Source organism: Nycticebus coucang, chromosome 20 (genome assembly GCF_027406575.1).
Source record: "Nycticebus coucang isolate mNycCou1 chromosome 20, mNycCou1.pri, whole genome shotgun sequence".
NCBI lineage: Eukaryota > Metazoa > Chordata > Mammalia > Primates > Lorisidae > Nycticebus > Nycticebus coucang.
In genome coordinates this window covers 54,531,084-54,551,571 of record NC_069799.1, presented here as the reverse complement: position 1 = coordinate 54,551,571, position 20,488 = coordinate 54,531,084, and the positions used below count along the sequence as shown (strand labels likewise).

Sequence of the window (20,488 nt, the reverse complement as noted above, 5' to 3'; positions counted from 1 at the left end):
TATGAGAAGTAAATTGTTACTGAAGTCACCCCGTCTGTGGCATTCTGTTACATCTGCCTGAACTAAGACAGATAGTCTTTCTCAGATAGTTTTTCTAGATATATTTTGCTAATAAAATTATACAAAATTTGTATTTTTCAACTTGCAAGGGCTACAGGATATGTCAGGAACCTCACATTTCTTACAGTGCATACATTCCCACAGGCTCTCTGGATCTAACCAGGTTTCTGGGGCCCGTTTCACAGAGCAGAATCCTGGAAATTAACTACGACTTCCCTTTCCCAGCAACAGATCACCATATGCAAAATTTGGCTCCAGTTTGGTTTTTTTCAATTTGCTTTTCTGTGCTCTCCAATACAAACACGTTAGACTTATTTGGTTTGCAAGACTTTCTCCTTCGGGTGGAATAATAAATAAGAAATGAGGAAAGGGGCAGCGCCTGTGGCTCAGTCGGTAGGGCGCCGGCCCTATATACCGAGGGTGGCGGGTTCAAACCCGGCCCCGGCCAAACTGCAACCAAAAAATAGCCGGGCGTTGTGGCGGGCGCCTGTAGTCCCAGCTACTCGGGAGGCTGAGGCAAGAGAATCCCTTAAGCCCAGGAGTTGGAGATTGCTGTGAGCTGTGTGAGGCCACGGCACTCTACCGAGGGCCATAAAGTGAGACTCTGTCTCTACAAAAAAAAAAAAAAAAAGAAATGAGGAAAGAACCAAGAACAATCAAACTTTCTTATCTATAGTTGTGGCCCTTTAACTTGCCACTTTCAGAACTTCTTTTCTGAGATATAAATGAATTGCCACTTCTTTTCCTCAACCTCATCAACCTCCTTTTTGCAGGTCATCCAAATTATATCCATGGGTTCTTTTTAAGGAGGATTGTTTTCTAGTTATGTGGAAATCAGAACTAAAGATTCAGTTAAGACTACTGATTTTGGCTGGATGTGGTGGGTGGCTCATACCTATAATCCTAGCTTAGAGTTATATAAGGTTATGAGAGTGGTGCCCTCATGGCAGGATTAATGCCCCTTTAGTTGCATCCTATAATCCTATACCTATAATCCTAGCACTCTGGGAGGCTAAGGAAAGAGGATGTCTTTAGGTCAGGAGTTCGAGACCAGCCTGAGCAAAACTGAGATCCCATCTCTACAAAAAGTAGAAAAATTAAACTTGAAGCAATTCAATTAGGTAGATCTGAACTTATACAAAGTAAGTGACGCTCAATTCACTGGACTTGGGTCATGCCCTAAAATACTCTTCTCTGGAAGGGAAAAATAAAACAATAAAGTTAGAAATGAGTAAGTCCTGCGGCAGTGCCTGTCACTCAAGGAGTAGGGTGCCAACCCCATATGCCGAGGGTGGTGAGTTCAAATCCAGCCCCGGCCAAAAAAACTGCACACACAAAAAACGAAATGAGTAAGTCCTAAGTAGTTGTGGCTAGAAGTGCATTATGGAACAAGTATTAAAATGGCGCAATTAGTGAAGAGTATCTTGTATGTGTTTGCATTCAGCACCTTATGAAGTTTCTACGTATTAAGGCAAGATAATTAATTATAAATTTCTACTCCTACAAATGCATATAATGTCAATCAATGCCATGAAAGTGAAAACATTTGTGATCCACTGTCATCTAAGCTTCTTTTGGTTCTAGTAACGTGTATTTACCCTGAGCTTGGAACACAAATTTACCCATGCTGTCTTGAAGTTAACACATATCAAGATGGCTGCCTAAATTAGAGCATAGAACACATTTCTCAGTGCAAATGGCAATCATCTCTGTGGGAGTCAAATGTGCAGTCTTTGTTTTAAACTAAAACTTTATTATGTAACATATGGAATACTCCTGCTTGGATCAGCGTGTGCTGGAGTGAAAGAACATGGCCTTCTGCTTTAGTTCAAGGCAAACACTCATTTGAACCTTTCTAAATTATGTCATTTCTGGTTGACATTGTTTGATGTAAGACACACAAATAGTTCCAGGCATTTTCGTATAATGCATTTTAATTACATAATGTTATTTTTGGTCAAACTACGTAAGTGAATTATGCTCTAACATGTCACAACACATTTAGTGATTAAATTAGAAGATGGGGGTTTTTTTAAGAAGTTTTATTTAAACATTTAAAAAAACGATTTTCAAAGGAATTTGTTCTGTGTCTTCCATAAAAAAATATCCATCAACCCAGCCATGGCATGCTTTTTCAGTTCGTAACAAATTCCCTCAGAAGTGACTTATAAATCTCATTGTAACTATTTTCAACTAATTTTTCACGATGTTTAGTGGATTTTTCTTTCTCTGCTTCAAACGATGTCCTTACAGTCTTCAAAATGGTCAGCATTCAAAATAACTAAAAGATTTTCCCTTTAATTTTTTGTGAAATATAATGTGGGATGAATCAGGTTTCTCTGAAAGGTGATAACTTTGCCCTTTCACTGGGCTCGTATTTTGGTTGAGTGACTGGAATGTGGTGGTGTATCTGGCTACAGAAGGAGGGGCCGTCTGACCTGTGAGGGTCTGCTTCTTTGGACTGTTGTCACTGATTTTTCTATTTGGGAATATAAAAGTGTTATTTTCTCTACAAACTGACCTTTCTTATACTAGGAGTGCCCCCTCCCAAATGTCCATACTTGAAAAGATCTAATCTGTGTATTATCTTTAATTCACCATAATCAGAGGTATCTAGATGCTGATAGTTTTGAGCACCTCTTGTAATTTCAGAAGTCAAACATGACTTACATGTATTTTTGTTACCCATGAGGGTATCCATAAAGGATACGGATATCCAGGGTATCCATAAAGTCCATGGGCAATTTCAAAGAGTTGGCTATTTTGAATTGCACACAAACTTTATGGACACCCTGTGTGTATATATGTATGTATGTAAATATGGAGACAGAGAATTACAGTTTTAATACAGTTATTTTTCATTCTTAAAATGTGCATATAATTTTGGCACCTCTGTATATCTTATCCATCTGAGCTCAGAGAATAGCATAATCTCCCAGTCACTAATCCACCCATCATTTATAATTCACCTCCGCTGGAGGAGAACACTTTTTCCTTGGCCTTGGTCTCTCTCTTCACATGGACTGACTCTGGCTGCCTGACTTTCTTGGTCTTTTCACCAACTTATTTACTCCTTCTCAGGAAAAGGAGGAGCAGCTCTGGCTTGTGAATTTACTAGGAGAACCAGAGGTGTGCATAGCTGCGCCCTCACTTCCTCTTTTCTTTTTGGAGCTACAGATAAGATCTGGTCAGCTGCTCATCACTCTGGTTTCATGCAGGGAGGCCTGAAAGTTCCTAGGCACAGTTTATAATTTAGAGACTGTTCATTCCTGGGTTTCACACTTTTGAAGAGCACTTGTGTACAGATATGGGCCATTTTCTCCAGTATTAGCTCTATCCATAGAGAGTTGATATAATCTACTATCTTCAATCTTAGTTCTTTTTTTTTTTTTTTTTTTTTTTTTTGCAGTTTGGCCAGGGCTGGGCTTGAACCCGCCACCCTCGGCATATGGGGCCGGTGCCCTACTCACTGAGCCACAGGCGCCGCCCCCTCAATCTTAGTTCTTAATCACTTCAGAACTTGAGCTAAGAAATAAATTACTAATTACTGGAGTTGTCTCAAATCCCCTAAAGCACCCATATCCCCAGTCCTCTAGAAACTGGCTGTTGAATGTTGCTGAGATCTTTGCTCTCCCCTCTAAACCATCTCTGCTTTGGTTTACATGCATTACTTGCTTGGATTAAAGAAATAACTTAATTGTTCTCTCTTCCCCATGTCAGAGCTACCTCCAATCTATTCTTCACACTAAAGACAAAATACTATTTCTTGAGGTAGAGTTTATATCTTAGTATTTCTACACAGCTTTTGGCATTCACTTCCTACTCCTACATTGGTCTCAAGTGGCTCTTTCTTACCTGGTAACTGATTACCCTCTAGTTTCTTACCTAAGGACTCAATCACATGTAAGATATTAAAATTCCCTTAAATCATGAGATATTTCCATACCAGACTTTCACAGAATTTCAGAGAAACCAAGTCAGTATGTTTCTATGCCTTCACACATTTTTTTTTTTTTTTGCAGTTTTTGGCCAGGGCTGGGTTTGAACCTGCCACCTCCAGCATATGGAGCCAGCACCCTACTCCTTTGAGCCACAGGAGCCGCCCCCTTCACACACATTTTTAATCATTGGCCATAAAGACCTTGTATTCTTCATCACCTAGTGAAATGACATCATCGTCCTTTAAAAATGCGTGTATGCATCAGCCTGTACAAACATCTTTCTTGACTCACATCTGTTGTAGTTTTTTAACTCTGTGTTCTTTTGATATACTGTGATAGCTTCCATTTGTTCTTTAATTCATTCATTCACTCTGCTATTTATCCACTCATCTTTCCATCATCCATCCATCCATTCACTTGCCACTGATGTGTATACTTACCATATACCATGCTGTGAGAATTACTATGGAGGCAGGGTGAAAGGTTAGCTGTCAGTCTTATGCTATGGAGCTATAATCTTTATTATAAACTTGTCCCAGGAAAATGTAATGAAAGATGCGTTTGACCACCTTTTCTTCTAGTCTGTAAGCTACAGAGTGTCCTAACATTCGCCCCTAAAGTGGCCATACTTTGGGAAAATGAGAAATTGTAGCTAAATTTACCTTTACTTACAAAATATTCATTAAAGAATTTTACAAAGTATTTATAAAATATTCTCTACATTTCGGCCTCCTCTTTGTAAGAGTTTATAATGAATATTTTTGAAAAAAGGTGCATTTAGCTACCGTTTCCTATTTTCCCTATGGATGACATTCTGTATTTTATGGCCAAGGTGGCACATTTGGCCTTAGATTCAAGGCATCTACCGTGTGCATGGCACAAATACATCATCAGGACGATCAATGCATCTTTATTGAATAACTTTCTGTATAAATTAATCAGCTATGTCAATGTCTTTTCAACCTCAGTCATTTCGTAAATTGTGATCATATTTGTTCAAAACTCCTAGATGAAGACTTCTGGTCTGAATTTGTCCTGCAAGCTTGAATCTTAAATATGTGAGAATATGTGGAACAAAGATATAAAGAGGATAGATTAATTGCAGCAAAGTTTATTTACCTAGTGGGCTAGAAAGTCTCTTCAGACCTTGACTCTGATTGTGGTTCCTCCTGGTCCTCCGGGCCCTGGCCTTGGCCTTGGGCCTCCCTTTTACTTGGTGAGTTCAGAGCATGTTTTTAATACTTTACATCTGAACCTTCACCTGTTTTTATGATCAGAGATATTCAGAGTATTGCTATTACTAAGACCATGAATAGAGGAATTTAGCAGATGAGCAAATACTGTCCAATATTTATTAGTATTTTTTAATTTCAGATAATATAAGGGTACAAATGTTGAGGTTATTTTGTTTTAAATTCTAAGGTAAAATTCAAGTTGTAGTTGAGCCCTTCACCCAGGGGATGATGTGCTAAACACCCTCACATTGTGCATATTAGGTGAGACCTCGCAAGTCTCCCTCCTCCTCCTCCTCTTTCTCCCTCTTTTCTCCCCCCCCACCTCACCTTTTCTAGATGGTATTTGTGTTTTATCTTTCATACAATATTTTTTTTTGAGACAGAGTCTCATTATATCACCCTCAGTAGAGTGCCTTGGCATCATACCTCACAGCAACCTCAAACTCTTCGGTTTAAGTGATTCTCTTGCCTCAGCCTCCCAAGTAGCTGGGACTACAGACACCCGCCACAACACCCAGCTATTTTTTGTTGTTGTTACAGTTGTCATTGTTGTTTAACAGGCCCAGGCCATGTTCGAACCTGCCAGCCTTTGTGCATGTGGCCAGCACCCTAACCACTGAGCTACGGGCGCCGAGCCTCTTGCAACACTTTTTATAATGTTAAATGCAAAGCATATTTAAAAAGCTTCATTGGTAAAAATCTTTAAAGGAAAAACTGCTAAATAACAACTTATTTCTTATCAAGGTCGTTTGCCAGTGGAACTTCCAACTCCTCCAGAAACTTCAATCCCTGTAACTCTCCCTCCACACAACTGCACAGACAGTGAATTTGTCTGCAGGTCCGATGGTCACTGTATTGAAAAAATTCAGAAATGTGATTTTAGATATGACTGCCCTGACAAATCAGACGAATCATCCTGCGGTAGGTGAATTTCTGAATTTTGTATAAAATATGGCTATAAAATAGGAAAATACTCATCTAACCTGTCAGCAGCACAGCCTACTGTCATCATTAGAAATTTTCAACATGGCTTAAAGCAATTTCTTGGTAGAAGAGTTATTTGTATAGAAATTTGTAGAAGAATAAGCATGCATTTTTCTATCAGGTCCAGCAGGTAAGCAGCTTGAGATTAACAGTGTGGCTTCCGGGGTGTTGTTTTCATAGACTTGACTTTCTGTGGGACTCGGATTTAGTAGCTCTTCTCTGTTCATCTCCTGTTGGTCTCTACTCCTTATACCATCAAATAGAGAATATTTAGGGAGACAGCATTAAAATATTCTCAGATTAATTAATTCAAATTTTGTCATTGCCAAAAGGCATAAGTAAAATGGATGCTGCGTCAACCAGAGTTCATGGAAAAACCAGTTTGAACTCAGATGGGACATTTAACCCCTGTGTCCTATTTTTCATTGATTGGTACCTGCCAGTTCAATGGCTTTTCTGAAATGGATCAAAAGCAAATTATTTACAGGCAGTTCCCAGGTTACGAATGAGATAAGTTCTATAGGTTTGTTCGTAAGTTGAATTTGTAAGTAAATTGGAAGAGGTACATTTATCTGTTACCAGTAATAGTCCTCGTTTGTAAGTGCAGGTTTTACATCAATTGGATGTTTGTAACTCGGGGACTGCCTGTAATTTAAAAGTGGACATCTCAATCAAGGATGCAATCTGAGAGGAGAGAAATTAATCTGTGTCTGGATGGGCGAGGCACCTGATCAGGAGTAAACACTTGGTAGGAGTTTTCCTTTCCCTGCTCTTTATGGAGTAGTTTGTGACTTTACTGTACCACAACAGTGCTCAAGTGTCTTGTTAATGCTAAGGGTTCAGATCGCACGGATAACACACAACAGTGACACTCCCATTTGCCCTATATCAACTGTGGCAAGAAATCCTAGGACTTAAATTCAGTAAAGTTCACACTTGTTTTTCCAACCCAGGTAAAAATGCTTCTTAATGCATAGATATATCATCAATTGGCTATCAACTCTAGACCAAAACAGCCATAAAATCAAGTTGACTCACTTCATGAAAGACATGGAACCGTAATTCACTCAAGCTGGCCAGGGATTTACACGGTGCATCCCAGATGGAAAACAGTAAAATAAGAGATGTTCAAGTACTCAGACTTTCTCAGAGAAAGATACTAAAATCGCTTTATGATCATGTATAAATTGCAGCTCCTATAAATTTTTACATAAAACCTAATTAATTACACCAAATGAGTATCTTTCATGAAAACGGAATTTCTTTATAGCCCAGCCTTGTTATTTTAATAATGTCATTTATGATTAGGTAGGAAGTTTTGATAAATTCTTGAAATGTACCGAAGGAAACTCTAGAATCAAGTTATTATTTTAAAATCAGATTATTATTTCAAATAACTATAAATTGGATTATTACCATTTCATGTAAGAACACACTATGATCTTGCCTCCTCCTCCTCTTTGTAAGGTGAAATATTATGACAAATATTCTTGGAAACTAATCTTAAAATTTCTGATTTTTTAGAATTGTGGTAATAATGCTTAATATGAAATCTACCTCTTAACAAATTTTCAAGTATGTAATACACATGGTTGACTACATGTACAGTAGATCTCCTGAACCTGTTTATCTCACTTGACTGACACGTTATGGCTTATAACTGTTTTATAAAAGTCTGTAATTCTTATCTTTTTAATGATATTGAATCCTAAGTCTCTTTACAAGTTATTATAATTCTATGCTTTATGTTAATATCAGAGATTAAATAATATACTGGAAAATCGTGATTAAAGCAGTTTTTCCAATGATGGAGGGATTCCTTTTCAGATTTTACATTAAATCATATACCAAGTGGTGTGTATGATGGATGTGAGTAGCTGTCATTGTTAATGCCATTTAGAAGCTGGAGTAGGCCTGTGCCTGTGGCTCAAAGGAGTAGGGTGCCAACCCCATATACCAGAGGTGGCAGGTTCAAACCCAGCCCCAGCCAAAAACTGCAAAAAAAAAATAAAAATAAAAAATAAATAAATAAAAATTGGAGTACACGCCAGGTTTTCTATAGCATACCCCAGAACTCATTGAATTGAGTGTTTTTTTGGTTTTAATTGAAGCAATGGAGGATTTAAGATAGACAATCCAACACATTCAGAGAGAGGAGAAAGAATTCAGAAACAGTTTCGCACATAACTTGTGTATTTAAAAATCACTGGACTTGGAATTTCTTGTGATATTAGAATAAAATCACTACATGAATCTTTAAAACTTTCAAGGAATCAGGTCCATTATCAAAGTTTTTGTAAACCTCATTGCTTAGAACTTTTGTTTGGAATTTGCAATAACTGCTTCAGAAGCTAAGCTAAAGTCCACATTGAAAATCTGGTGGGAAAAGCCCAACAGACTTGTCATAACGTAGAGGTCACGAAAACTTTAGGAGGTAGTTAAAATCTCGCCTCCGTGTGAAATCAATTAGTGTGTGCATTTATTCCCTCATTTCAGTCAGTAATATTTGGATAAAATAAACATAGATATATTGCCACTCTTCTAGTATTTATACAAACTATTTGCCTAATTATTACAATGATGTGGGTTTATCGTTTTAAACACCTGCAATAAAGCTCTAGTACTGACAAAAATGGCCATTTATTGACATGTTTATTGAAATGAGTTCATTTCTGCTTTGTTCCTCCCTCCAAGTTATGGAATTTTGCAGCTTTGAAAATGAAAGCCTGTGTGAATGGTATCAGTCAATCCCAGTAGACGTACTTCAAGATTCAAACACATTCAGGTGGGGACTTGGTAACGGGATTGGTATTCATCATGGAGAAGAAAAACACAGGCCGTCGGTGGATCATACAGAGTAAGTGAACACGTATTTGGATGTGTCTCTTTAGGAATACTTATTACATGGCTCTGAATTGCTGCCCCACCACTTTATCTTAGGCAAGTATTGTTGGAAAGATGAATGTTTATGTTGGAGAGTGAGAAGCCTGAGTGTGTGCTTTCGTACAAAATTAAAACAAAAAGCGATGAATGTTCTCTTCCATAGAAAATAGAGAAAAGCATGAATAAGTATTAAAAATAATTTTTCATATCACTCCCTGGAAAGGACTGTTAAAGGTTGTTTTTCCTCCTCCACCTCCTCAGCCCTTCCCTCTTCCTTCCCCTCTCTCTCTCTCTCTCTCTTCCCTTGTTCTTACATATTTTTGTGATACACATAGGATCACAGGTACCGGTGCAGATTTGCTACATCAATGAATGAAAAGGTATTTCCACTTTGCAATAAAGTATGCTATTAAATATTCACATACAGCAGGATTTGCATTCCATTGAAAGGAAATTCAGTAATTGACTAATCTGTTCTGAACTAGCGGATTTCCTAGTTAATTTCATTTTATACCAATATTATAAAGTTGCTGCAACAAAACGCAAATAGACACATGTAGTGCCTCCTGGATGAGAAACTCTGCTGGGAGCACTGGAGGTAAACTAGTGACGGGAACAGGTGATCCTTGCTCTCCTTAGGCAGAGGGCCAATGAGCCAGTAAATAGAAAGTATTGCGGGTGGCGGCCAGTGCTATTCAGGAGTGTGGAAACACCGCGCATGAGTTCTGGCTGAATTCTTTCTGATTGGAGCCCGAAGAGAAAGGCTCCAGGCTGGGAACTTTCAGGAAGACCAGTGTGGCTGGAATGAGATAAACAAGGGCAAACTGCAGTACAAATGTAATTTTTTTTTTTATTGAATGGGCTATTAAAAAAATAAAACTTTTGACTATTGTTGAATAAGATATCCTTGGTATTTGGAATCTGAGCTTTACAGTTCAAATTTAAATATGCTTGGAATACTGCAGATTTGGAATGCTATGTAATGATTCCTTGGAGTGTATGATTTTGTCTGATCTCAGAAACCTGTACTCTGACCTACACAATCAGTTTAATTGGCCAGGTCTCTTAGCCCAGGCAATGTTTCCATAGTCCATAAATCAGTTCATTGCTAAACACCATAAATTTTATGATCATTTTTATCTTATAAGAAAAGCCTTTATTTGACCTAGTTTATTCATTTTTATTGCTGGAAGCTAAAGAGAGCAAAGTTTGAAGTTCTTGCTCTTCAAATTCATTTTATTTGATTAAATGCCCATCTATTGCTTAAACAAGGTTTAGTATGAAGTTTTTTTTTTTAGGAGTATGAAATCATCCCCTTAAGCAAAATTAAGTTCTCCACACTTCATCATTCACATGAAATGATGTCTAGTAGAACACTTGGGCATAATCTAGGTTGGTGGTTTATAAGTGGTTTTTACGTATGCTCGTAGAAGTCTTGGGGGAATTTTCTTAAAGTGTGGATCAAAGACCACTGAACATTTATATATAAATATATTTATAAATATTTGAATGCAGATTCCAAAACACTTGTATCAGAATCTAGAGAAATAGAGCTGGGAATTCATATATATATATAATATTTTGCTATTGAAATTGCTCAAATTTATATTTTTAGTATAATTCCTAAATGATTATAGTTTGCAGAGTTTGTTTTTATGTCAGTCATTCGCAAGATCTTTTAATTCATTGATTTTTGTTACCTGTTATTAAATTTGCAAAGGATTTTTCCAAGTGGTGTTGGCCTTTTGGTGCTATTATATTTTCACATTTCAAAATTCTTAGTTTGTATATCCCTATGTCTGCCAACCTTCATTTTTCTTTGATTGTGCTTAAAAAGACCTTCTCCCCTCCAAGTTTACATACAGTTCACCTACATTTTCTACTATACTTCGGCAGTCTTGGTGTTTTGCGATTGTATCTTTAATTCATCCGGAAATTTATTTTGGTGAATGCTATGGGAAAAGAGCCACGTGGAGCCAGAAATCTCTTTTATGTTGCTGGTGTTCGCCAAGAAAGGAGTCAGGTGACTACACTAATCCAACATACATCACTAGCTTGCTACTACATGGGCACCTCTCACTTAGACACAACCATTGGCACCCATCTTGCAAGACTCACCTTGCCCCAAGTCACAGGGGTCCTCAAACTACACCCCACGGGCCACACGAGGCGGTGTGATAGTATTCGTTCCTGTTTCGTATTTTACTTCAAAATAAGATGTGCAGTGTGCATAGGAATTTGTTCATAGGTTTTTTCATTTGTTTGTTTTTAACTATAGTCCGGCCCTGCAACAGTCTGAGGGACAGTGAACTGGCCCCCTGTTTAAAATGTTTGAGGACCCCTGTTAGGACTAACTCTTCCAAAGGAACCTAGGTGTTCAGAATTGCTTTCAGCTTGACTCTTAATTGGTGGTTCTTCTATTCTGACTTGGCTACTTATTTTGGAAGAGCAATCCCAGCCTTAGGATATCCCAATCCCTGCAGCATTAGAGTGTTTGATTTGTTTATCCAGGATCCTGAAGGCTTGGAAGGACCTGGAACACAGTTCTGTGTCAGTTACCCTCCAATTCCTACTCAAGTTGATTTTGATTTGGGAACCAAGGAATAGGTTTGTAGGTGGCAGCATAGAGCAGAGTTTCAGTCTGTATTAGTTTCTAGTGGCTGCTATAATAAATAATCACAAACATGGTGGCTTTAAATAGCAGAAATGTATTTTTTTCCTGGTTCTGGAGGCAAAAAGTCTGAAATCAGCATCACTGACTTAAAAATTAAGGTATTGGCAGGGCTTTGTTTCCGTACAGAGTTGTCCTGATGGTCCAGAATAACTTTGCATCTCAAGATCATTAATTTAATCACATTTGAATAGACTTTTTCACATAAGGTAATCTTTACAAGTCCTAAGGCTTAGGACCTGACAATTCTGGGTATCATTACAGTGTCCAAGTTCTGGAATCAAATGACATGAGGTCTAAACCCCATATCCAGGGTTTGTTAGTTGTGTGGATTTAGGTTATGAGATAAACTCACTGTGCTTTCATTTCTTCATCTGAAAAAAAGTGCATGGAAGTGTATATTTCAGATGGTTATTGCCAGCCATAAGTAAGAAAATGCAAGCAAAACAATTATCAAAGTACCTGTCTCATAACACAATGTTAAATGTTAGTTACTGTCTGTGACATAGATTGAAAGGATATATTACCTCAAACTGCAGAGATCCTCGTAATACCATATTAAGGAGATTTTATTATGGCATAAGGGTGGGGCATTCAAGAACCATTGTAGGTTCTTTATGGAAATTAATCAGAAGATAAAGAAGTTAGTTAGATATTTATTCTGGTATTTGTGCATTGACAGGATAGAGGAAGAAATAAAAGCTTGAAATAAAAAATAAATTGAAATTATTGAATGGGTTTGATTGACATGAACTAGAAATAAAGAATACCTTTGAAGAGGAAAGATCTTGTATATCTCCTCTAGGTGACAAGCTCCAGGAGGGTAAAACCAACCCTTGTTTGTAGCCCTCATGCCTAACAAAGCGAATTCCATCTGTGCTGTGTTCCTAAGTATGTTGGAATTACCTGGGGAGCTTTTATAACACAGGAATCTTGGGTTCACCCCAGAGTTACTGATTTGGTAGTTCTGGAGTGGACCCTATGCCGGGGAACTTCACTTTGAGGATCTGGTTCTTGAAATGAATAGCACATTAGAATTACCTGCAGACACCATTAAACGATGCTGGTGCTTAGGCCCCGTTCTATTCATTGAAATAAAAATGTTGATGGTGGACCCAGGGATGAGGATTTTTATAAAGCATTTCAAGGGTATGCAACCAATTCTTCAAAAATGGCCATTTGCACTAAGCAGGTAATCCAGAACATAAATTCTGGGAAATATTTCTTGCTCTGAGTCCCATACAAGAATGGCTCTAAAAAAATGGGATTTTTCCTTTGCTAACTTTTCACCTTTATTAGCTTCTTGGATATGCACCCACATGACTATACTAATTTAACACCTTCCCCCCCACCCCAAGGTAGCTATTTCCTTTCCTAGAAGCATAACCTTTTGAAATTTCTAAGTTTAAAAAAGAATTTTTTTTTCTGAAATACTTGACAATTTCTTATTTGGCAAATTGCTATTCTGACTGTCCCAAGTGTCTTAGACGAGGAGCAAGCAAGCTTTGGCATGATTTTTTTTTTTCAATACAGAAAAGTAATAAGGTCTTCATCATTTTGGGGAGAGAGCTTTCAGGAATATATTTTTAAATACTAACTTATTAAATCTCAAAGATTATTTTGAGCTTTTATTGACTTATCCTCAGCATTTAAGTATTAAGAGGAGTTAGATTTAAAGCTTATGCTCACTTATAGAGACCTGCCAGCATTAAAATATCAAGGTAAGTTGGAACTGGTTTATAAAAGATGCAGTTAATTACCTTATTGGTTACTTACAGATTCTATTATTGCATTGATATATATATGTATGTATTTGCTATGAAAACCTTTCATTATTTGTCACAAAATGTTATACCTGTTCTCTTTGTGAAGGTATTTGTGCGAAATTAGTTTCTACACTGTTGTAAGCACATGGTATAATTTTACTAAATAATTGGTTCAGTTTGGTGTTTTGTTAAGGATTTCATGTATGTCACTGATCATTCTTCCCTCTTCACATTGGCCGATACAAAGCTTAGAACTAGATTTTTGACCTGATGTTAGTCCGTCTAAGAAATTTCCAGAATGCATTTTATGATACATTTTTATTCTTGAGTCCATTTAGTGTTTCAACTGCTATTTTCTCTTGGTCTTAATGTCATTCATATGTAATATGTGTGAGGGTGTATATATCCTTTAGTTTATGATATTGTAGTATAATGTATGTATTTTCATAAATAGTATTAAAATTTGACAACAAGGTGAGTTTTAAATAAATAAATTTAGGAAGTGCAAGCACAATTAATGATCTCACTAGAAATATACTAGTTCTGTGAACTTTGTTTTAATTGAAACAATTTATTATTTACTTATAATGGTTTCATTTTTTAGGAAGTTCTAGTTTCCTCATTATTATTATTCACCATGAAATAATTTAAAAGCATTTTTAAAATTCTATAATCATATGATTAAAAGAGGGACTATGTATACATCATGTTTTCTTTGGGTAACTAAAATTATTTACATATTTTATTTCTAGCATGACAGTAAAAGTTATCATTTTTGGAATAATAAAGTTTGGGGTAAGATTCTACCATCATGACTATTCTTTATAATCTTTATATCTCTAGTTACATTTTTATAAGAATGTAGTGACTGCATACACTGCCTCATAAATGTATAAAATATCTTTACAACATCATTTATGTTCTCCAAGAAATATTACTTTGGGAGGTATATTAAAATGCAATTCAATAGCTATTTTGCATACCAATTAGGAGAAATACCTTATGCAAGTAACAGAGGGAGTTATAAAGATCTTAAAATTTAGATAAAACAAAAAAGTAGTTATAGTTTAAAACAGAATGTAAGGACCCTAAAGAAAGTACAAAGTGTTATATGGGAACAGGAGGGAGGCTTCATAGTATACAACGTAAAAAAGCATTATGAGAAAGGTGATTTTTGAGCCACCTTTAAATTTGCACAGAATTTTACTCAGTAAAGGAATGGCTATCCCTAGTATGCAGGAGAGATATCTTAGTCTGTTTTGTGTTGCCATGAAGGAATATTCGAGGCTGGGTAATTTACAAGGGAAAGAAGTTTCCTTGGCTCACAGTTCTGTATGCTGCATAAAAAGCCTGGCACTAGCCTCTGCTTAGCTTCTGGAGAGGGCTTTGTGCTGGGTCAAAACATGGCAGAGGTCAAAGGAAAGTGGGCACCAGAAAAGAGGGATGAAACCCAAGGGGTTTCCTGGCTTTGTAACAGCCCACCATCCTGGGAACTAATCCATTCCCCTGAGAACTAATCCAGAGTGAGAACTCACTCCCTACCGGGAGAGTGGCTCCAAGCCATTTATGAAGACTCCACTCGCATGACATAGACACTGCCCATGAGCCCTCCCTCCCAACACTGCCACTCATATAACTTGTTGGAGAAAAACAAACCATAGCAAAAGGGAAATAGGTGATCCTCAGGTTCAATGCCTTTATGTTTGGAGAAAACTGAACTGAAAATAGCAATGGAGTTCTTACCCCTGGAAATGGTAATAAAGGAAGAAAATATATATATATCCAAGGGTATCTTGTTTGTGTCTCTCTGTGTGTGTGACTATAGGAAATCATCAACACCAAATGAATAATGAGATCACTCATCTGTAAGAGAAGCAAATGACGGTAGAGCCTTGGAGAGTACCTATTTTAGCTTCACCAAGATGATGAGGAGCTGAACAGTGTCTTAGCAGAGAGGCTGACATGCCCATCAGTATGAATAGCTACGAGTTTAAGAAGAGTGCAGAAATTTATGCACTAAAAATTACAAAACTTAAATATTTTTTCTTCAGAAAGAAACCCCAAGTTGGAAGACTCACACATTTTCAATTTCAAACCTTACTATAAATGTAAAGTAAATCAAGATGGTGTGGCACATGAAAAGATTAAACATACAGAATAACAAAATAAAATTGATAACCTGGAAATATACTAATCTGTCAAGGATGGAAAGACCATTTAATGGAACAAGAATTCGTGTCTTCAGCCAGTGAAGCTAAGGCAATAGGATATTTGCATGCAAAAAAAATAATGTTAGACCCTTACCTGACACTATATATAAATATTAAGTTAAACTAGATCAGAGTTAAATGTAAGAGCTCAAACTATAAAACTTTTAGAAAGATATATAGGTGAAAGCTGCATAACCTTGAATTAGACACCATTTTGGGCTAACAACCGTGAAGGCTATGTTAACCAGTTCAATGAAAATATTTCAAATTGTGTATAAAACTAGCACATTGTACCCCATTAATGCATTAATGTACACAGTTATTTAATAAAACATGAATATCTAATAACAAAAGCACAAGCAGTCTATAAAACTAAACTTCACAAAAAATAAACCATTTATGCTTCAAAGGACATGATCAAGAAAGTGAAAGACAGCATTCGTAAAGGGAAAAAATATTAAAAAATCATGTATCTGTTAAGGGTATAGTGTCCTGAATAGATAAGAATATATGAATAACTCCTACAGATAAACAATAAAAAACATATAACACATTTTAAAACGGACAAAATATTTGAATAGATTTTTATCCAAAGAAAAATACACAAATGGCCAAAAAAATCACATAAAAAGATTCTTGGCATCAGTAGTAGTTAATATACATAGGAAATTCAAATAAAAACAATGAGATATTAATTAACACTCCCTAGGATATCTCTAAGGATAAGGAGAAAAAGAATTGGACAGTAACTGATATTGCTAAGGATGTGAAGATGTTGAAACCCTAATATATTGCTGTTGGGAATGAAAAATGATCCAAGCAGCTATGGAAATTATCTGGCAGTTTCTCAAAAAATGAAGCAGAATTACCATGGGATTCAGCAACTCCACTCATAGGTATATACCTAAGGAAGTGAAAACATATGTTCAGACAAAAATTTGTATGCGAATACTCCTAAATAGCATTATTCATAATAGCTAAAATATGGAATCACCTAATGCCCATCATGTTATGAATAAACATATAGTGTTATATCCATATAATGGAATATTATTCAGACATAAAATGAAAAGAAAGTATTGTTCTGTGCCAGAATACATAACATAGTAAAATGTGTTGCAATGTGATTGAACCTTGAAAGCGTTAAAATACTAAGCGAAAGAAACCAAACATAAGGATACGTACATTTTTATTCCATTAATTTAAAATATCCAGAATGGACAAATCCATAGAGATAGAAAATTCTCCCAAGAATAGGGGTGGAAAGAATGAAAAAGTTACTTAGAGAGATAGTGAAATATTCTGGAATCAGATAGAAATTGCCATCTCTGTGAATATATGAAAATCCTGTCAATTGTGTACTTCAGAAATTGTATGAAATGTTAACTGTATGGTATGTGAATTACATCTCAATTAGGCTATTATACTTTTAAAAAAGGAGGAGAAGCCAGGTTCAGTGGCTCAAGCCTGTAATTCTAGCACTCTGGGAGGTTGAGGTGCGTGGATGTCTTGAGCTCAGGAATTCCAGACCAGCCTGAACAAGAGCAAGACCCTGTCTCTAAAAATAGCCGGGCATTGTGACAGGTCCCTGTAGTCCCAGCTACTCTGGAAGGCTAAGGCAGGAGGATCACTTGAGCCCAGTAGTTTAAGGTTGCTGTGAGCTATGATGCACAGCACTCTACCCAAGGTGACCAAGTGAGACTGTGTCTCCAAACAAACAAACAAACAAACAAATGAGGCAAGATAGTAGTAATTTTATTTTAAGCTCCAATATTAAGTAAGGAATGGACTTTTTAGATTCTATTAAATCAAAGATGCATGTTTTAATTTATAAAAGAATGTGAGAATTAAAAAAAAAAAAAAAAACTATGCCAGGTAGGATGTAGAAGGAAAGTAGAGTAAAAGGTCTTTACTAACTTAACTCATTAGAAGAAATGAAAGGAAGAACAAGAGTGCAAAACAGAACAAAGAGTAGAAACGATAATATGATATATTTAAACCCAAAGGTAGCAACACTTAGATTAAATATATTAGGATTAAATACCAAAGTAAAAGCCAAAGAGAGACTGAATGATAGTAGTACACACACATGCACACACCCATGAAAGCCCAACCATATGGTGCTTACAAAATAAACACAGAAAATCAAAGTATGCAGTAAGTTTGAAAATCATATCGTAAAAAAAAATTATACTTTTCCGGGTGGCGCCTGTGGCTCAGTCGGTAAGGCGCCGGCCCCATATACCGAGGGTGGTGGGTTCAAATCCGGCCCTGGCCAAACTGCAACCAAAAAAATAGCCGGGCGTTGTGGCGGGCGCCTGTAGTCTCAGCTGCTTGGGAGGCTGAGGCAAGAGAATCGCTTAAGCCCAGGAGTTGGAGGTTGCTGTGAGCTGTGTGAGGCCATGGCACTCTACCGAGGGCCATAAGGTGAGACTCTGTCTCTACCAAAAAAAAAAAAAAAAAATTATACTTTTCCAAGACCAAAACAAGAAAGCCGGTGTAACAATATTAATATCTGAGAAAACAGACCTTAGGTCAAAAGTACTACTGGAGATAGAGGATCATTTTATAGCAATAAAATAGCCATTATAGCAAGTATACATTATATTTCTAAGTTTGGGTATGTCTTATAATTTATCCTTGAATAAATAAAAATTTGATAGAATGATTAGAAAACCCTGCTATGAATAGAAAAATTCTAATTAAAATGAGAGGTTTTAACACACTTCTCTCAGAGATAAATCAGGTAGACATAATAAGTAAGCGCATGAAAGAATCGAACAACATAATTAACAGACTTGAACTAATAGACATATATAAAACTCTACGCTAATGCTATCCATTATAAATATTCTTTCTTTTATATTTACAAATTTGTAGTTCATACTTTTAAATATTCTGGTAGGTAAATTATATAAAAATGATAAATAGGTAAGATTATTTCTGATAATATATTTACATCAATACATAAAACCTCATTTCAAAATGTCATGAATATCAAGTTGAGATATTTTATGTTCCTATTTTTATAGTCCTTAAAATCTAGTGTTAATTTTTTTTTTTTGTAGTTTTTGGCCAGGGCCGCGTTTGAACCCACCACCTCTGGTATATGGAGCCAGCACCCTACTCCGTTGAGCCACAGGCGCCGCCCAATCTAGTGTTAATCTTACACTTGATCTTAGCCAAAAGGGTGAGAAGCGATCTAGTGTGGATTTTACATATCATATTGCAACTTGAATGCTAAGTTCCCATTTGAAATACTTGTTTCTTATTAAATTTACATTTGAAAAGGTAGACTCATATTCAAGTTATTTGTGCTATACTTTTTAAGTCCAATACCAAACGTGTTGTTTTCCTGATGTGAATGCTGTTCACACCATATCATAAAACTGGTTCATCCTTTCCAAAAAAATCATTTTGACATTAAAGCAAAACCATATGTGGTGGTTCAACTTGACTGGGTTAAGTGATGCCCAGATAGCTTATAAAGAATTAATTCTGGATTTGCCTATAAGGGTGTTTCTAGAAGAGATTAGCATTTGACTCCATTGACTGAGTGAGGAAAATCTGCCCTCACCTGAGTGGACAGGCACCATCCAATGGGTTGAGGAGCAAAAAGGCAGAGGAAAGGAAAATTCAGCTTGAACCCACAGCCAGCCAGGTTCTCAGTCCTTTGGACTTATACTGAGTTATGCCACTGGCTTCTTGGGTTTTCTAGCTTATAGATGGCATATAATGGTACAATTCTACAATAATTACCTTCATATCTATCTTTTTTTTTTCTCCTGTGGTTCTGGTTCCTGCCCTCACTGGAGAGAGAACCTTAACTAATACAGAATTATCACTTTCAAAATAACAAGTTAAATAAATTTCCTAATTTCTGCATCCCTTAGAATTGTTGACATTAATTTCCAAGGGAGATATCATAAATTGAAAAGCAACTCCAAATGTATCAATGTCAAGAAGGCATTTTTAAATGATTCTTATAGATTTTTGGCCCATTTCATAATGCTGTGTGTTGTACTTAAATTAGCCTGCATGTTGATTTATGTTAGAAAAATATGTAACATCAACATTATTGATTTGTATTATGAAAAGTTTCAATTTCAACGTAAGTTTTTGTACCTGCCACCTTATTTGTGACCTGGGTCACAAATTATGTTTTCTTTTTTAAAATTTGTTCTTGAGGCTTCAAATTTAGCTTCTCCATCAGCATTGCAATATCAGTGAAAAACTATAAATCACACTGCCAGTTTTGATTTCATTGGTCATTAATGCTATGGCCAACATTCCATTTTTTTTAAAAGAAAATCTTGAGTTTAATAGTACAGTAAATATTTATAGAACTTTTCCCTCATTCAACCAACAAGTATTGGCAAAAAGCCCACAGTCATTGAAATCTTTGCCTGTGTTTCCTTTAATGGTTCCATGAGTTGGAGACGATACAGAGCGTGTGTAGACAGTGTATTTCTTTAACAACTGCATGAATGGAACCTTTTATAGATTCTTCTTCATAAATATATCTCAGCTTTCTTTCCACTTATATAGCTGAAATATTTCTTTGAGAAATATATACTCTCAGATTGCATTTTTCATGTTATGATTGGACAGTATTTAAAAAAATTTTTTTTGAAGTACTTTAAAACTTTCTCTGCCCCAAATCCTGGGTAGTGTCATTTATACAGCATAGTTCAACTTGTATAAAATGAAGAAAAGTATTTTTAACTTTTCCATTTTG

General features: G+C 36.3%; 1 protein-coding gene across 1 annotated transcript in view; it reads left to right on the top strand.

The window, feature by feature from the left end:
* The window catches only part of MALRD1 (MAM and LDL receptor class A domain containing 1), a 513,794-nt gene that overhangs the window by 154,664 nt on the left and 338,642 nt on the right, over nucleotides 1-20,488 (top strand). Inside the window, exons 20-21 of the mRNA XM_053573250.1 lie at nucleotides 5,981-6,157; nucleotides 8,915-9,077. Coding sequence (XP_053429225.1) covers nucleotides 5,981-6,157; nucleotides 8,915-9,077 — 340 coding nt within the window. The remainder of the gene's footprint in view (nucleotides 1-5,980; nucleotides 6,158-8,914; nucleotides 9,078-20,488) is intronic.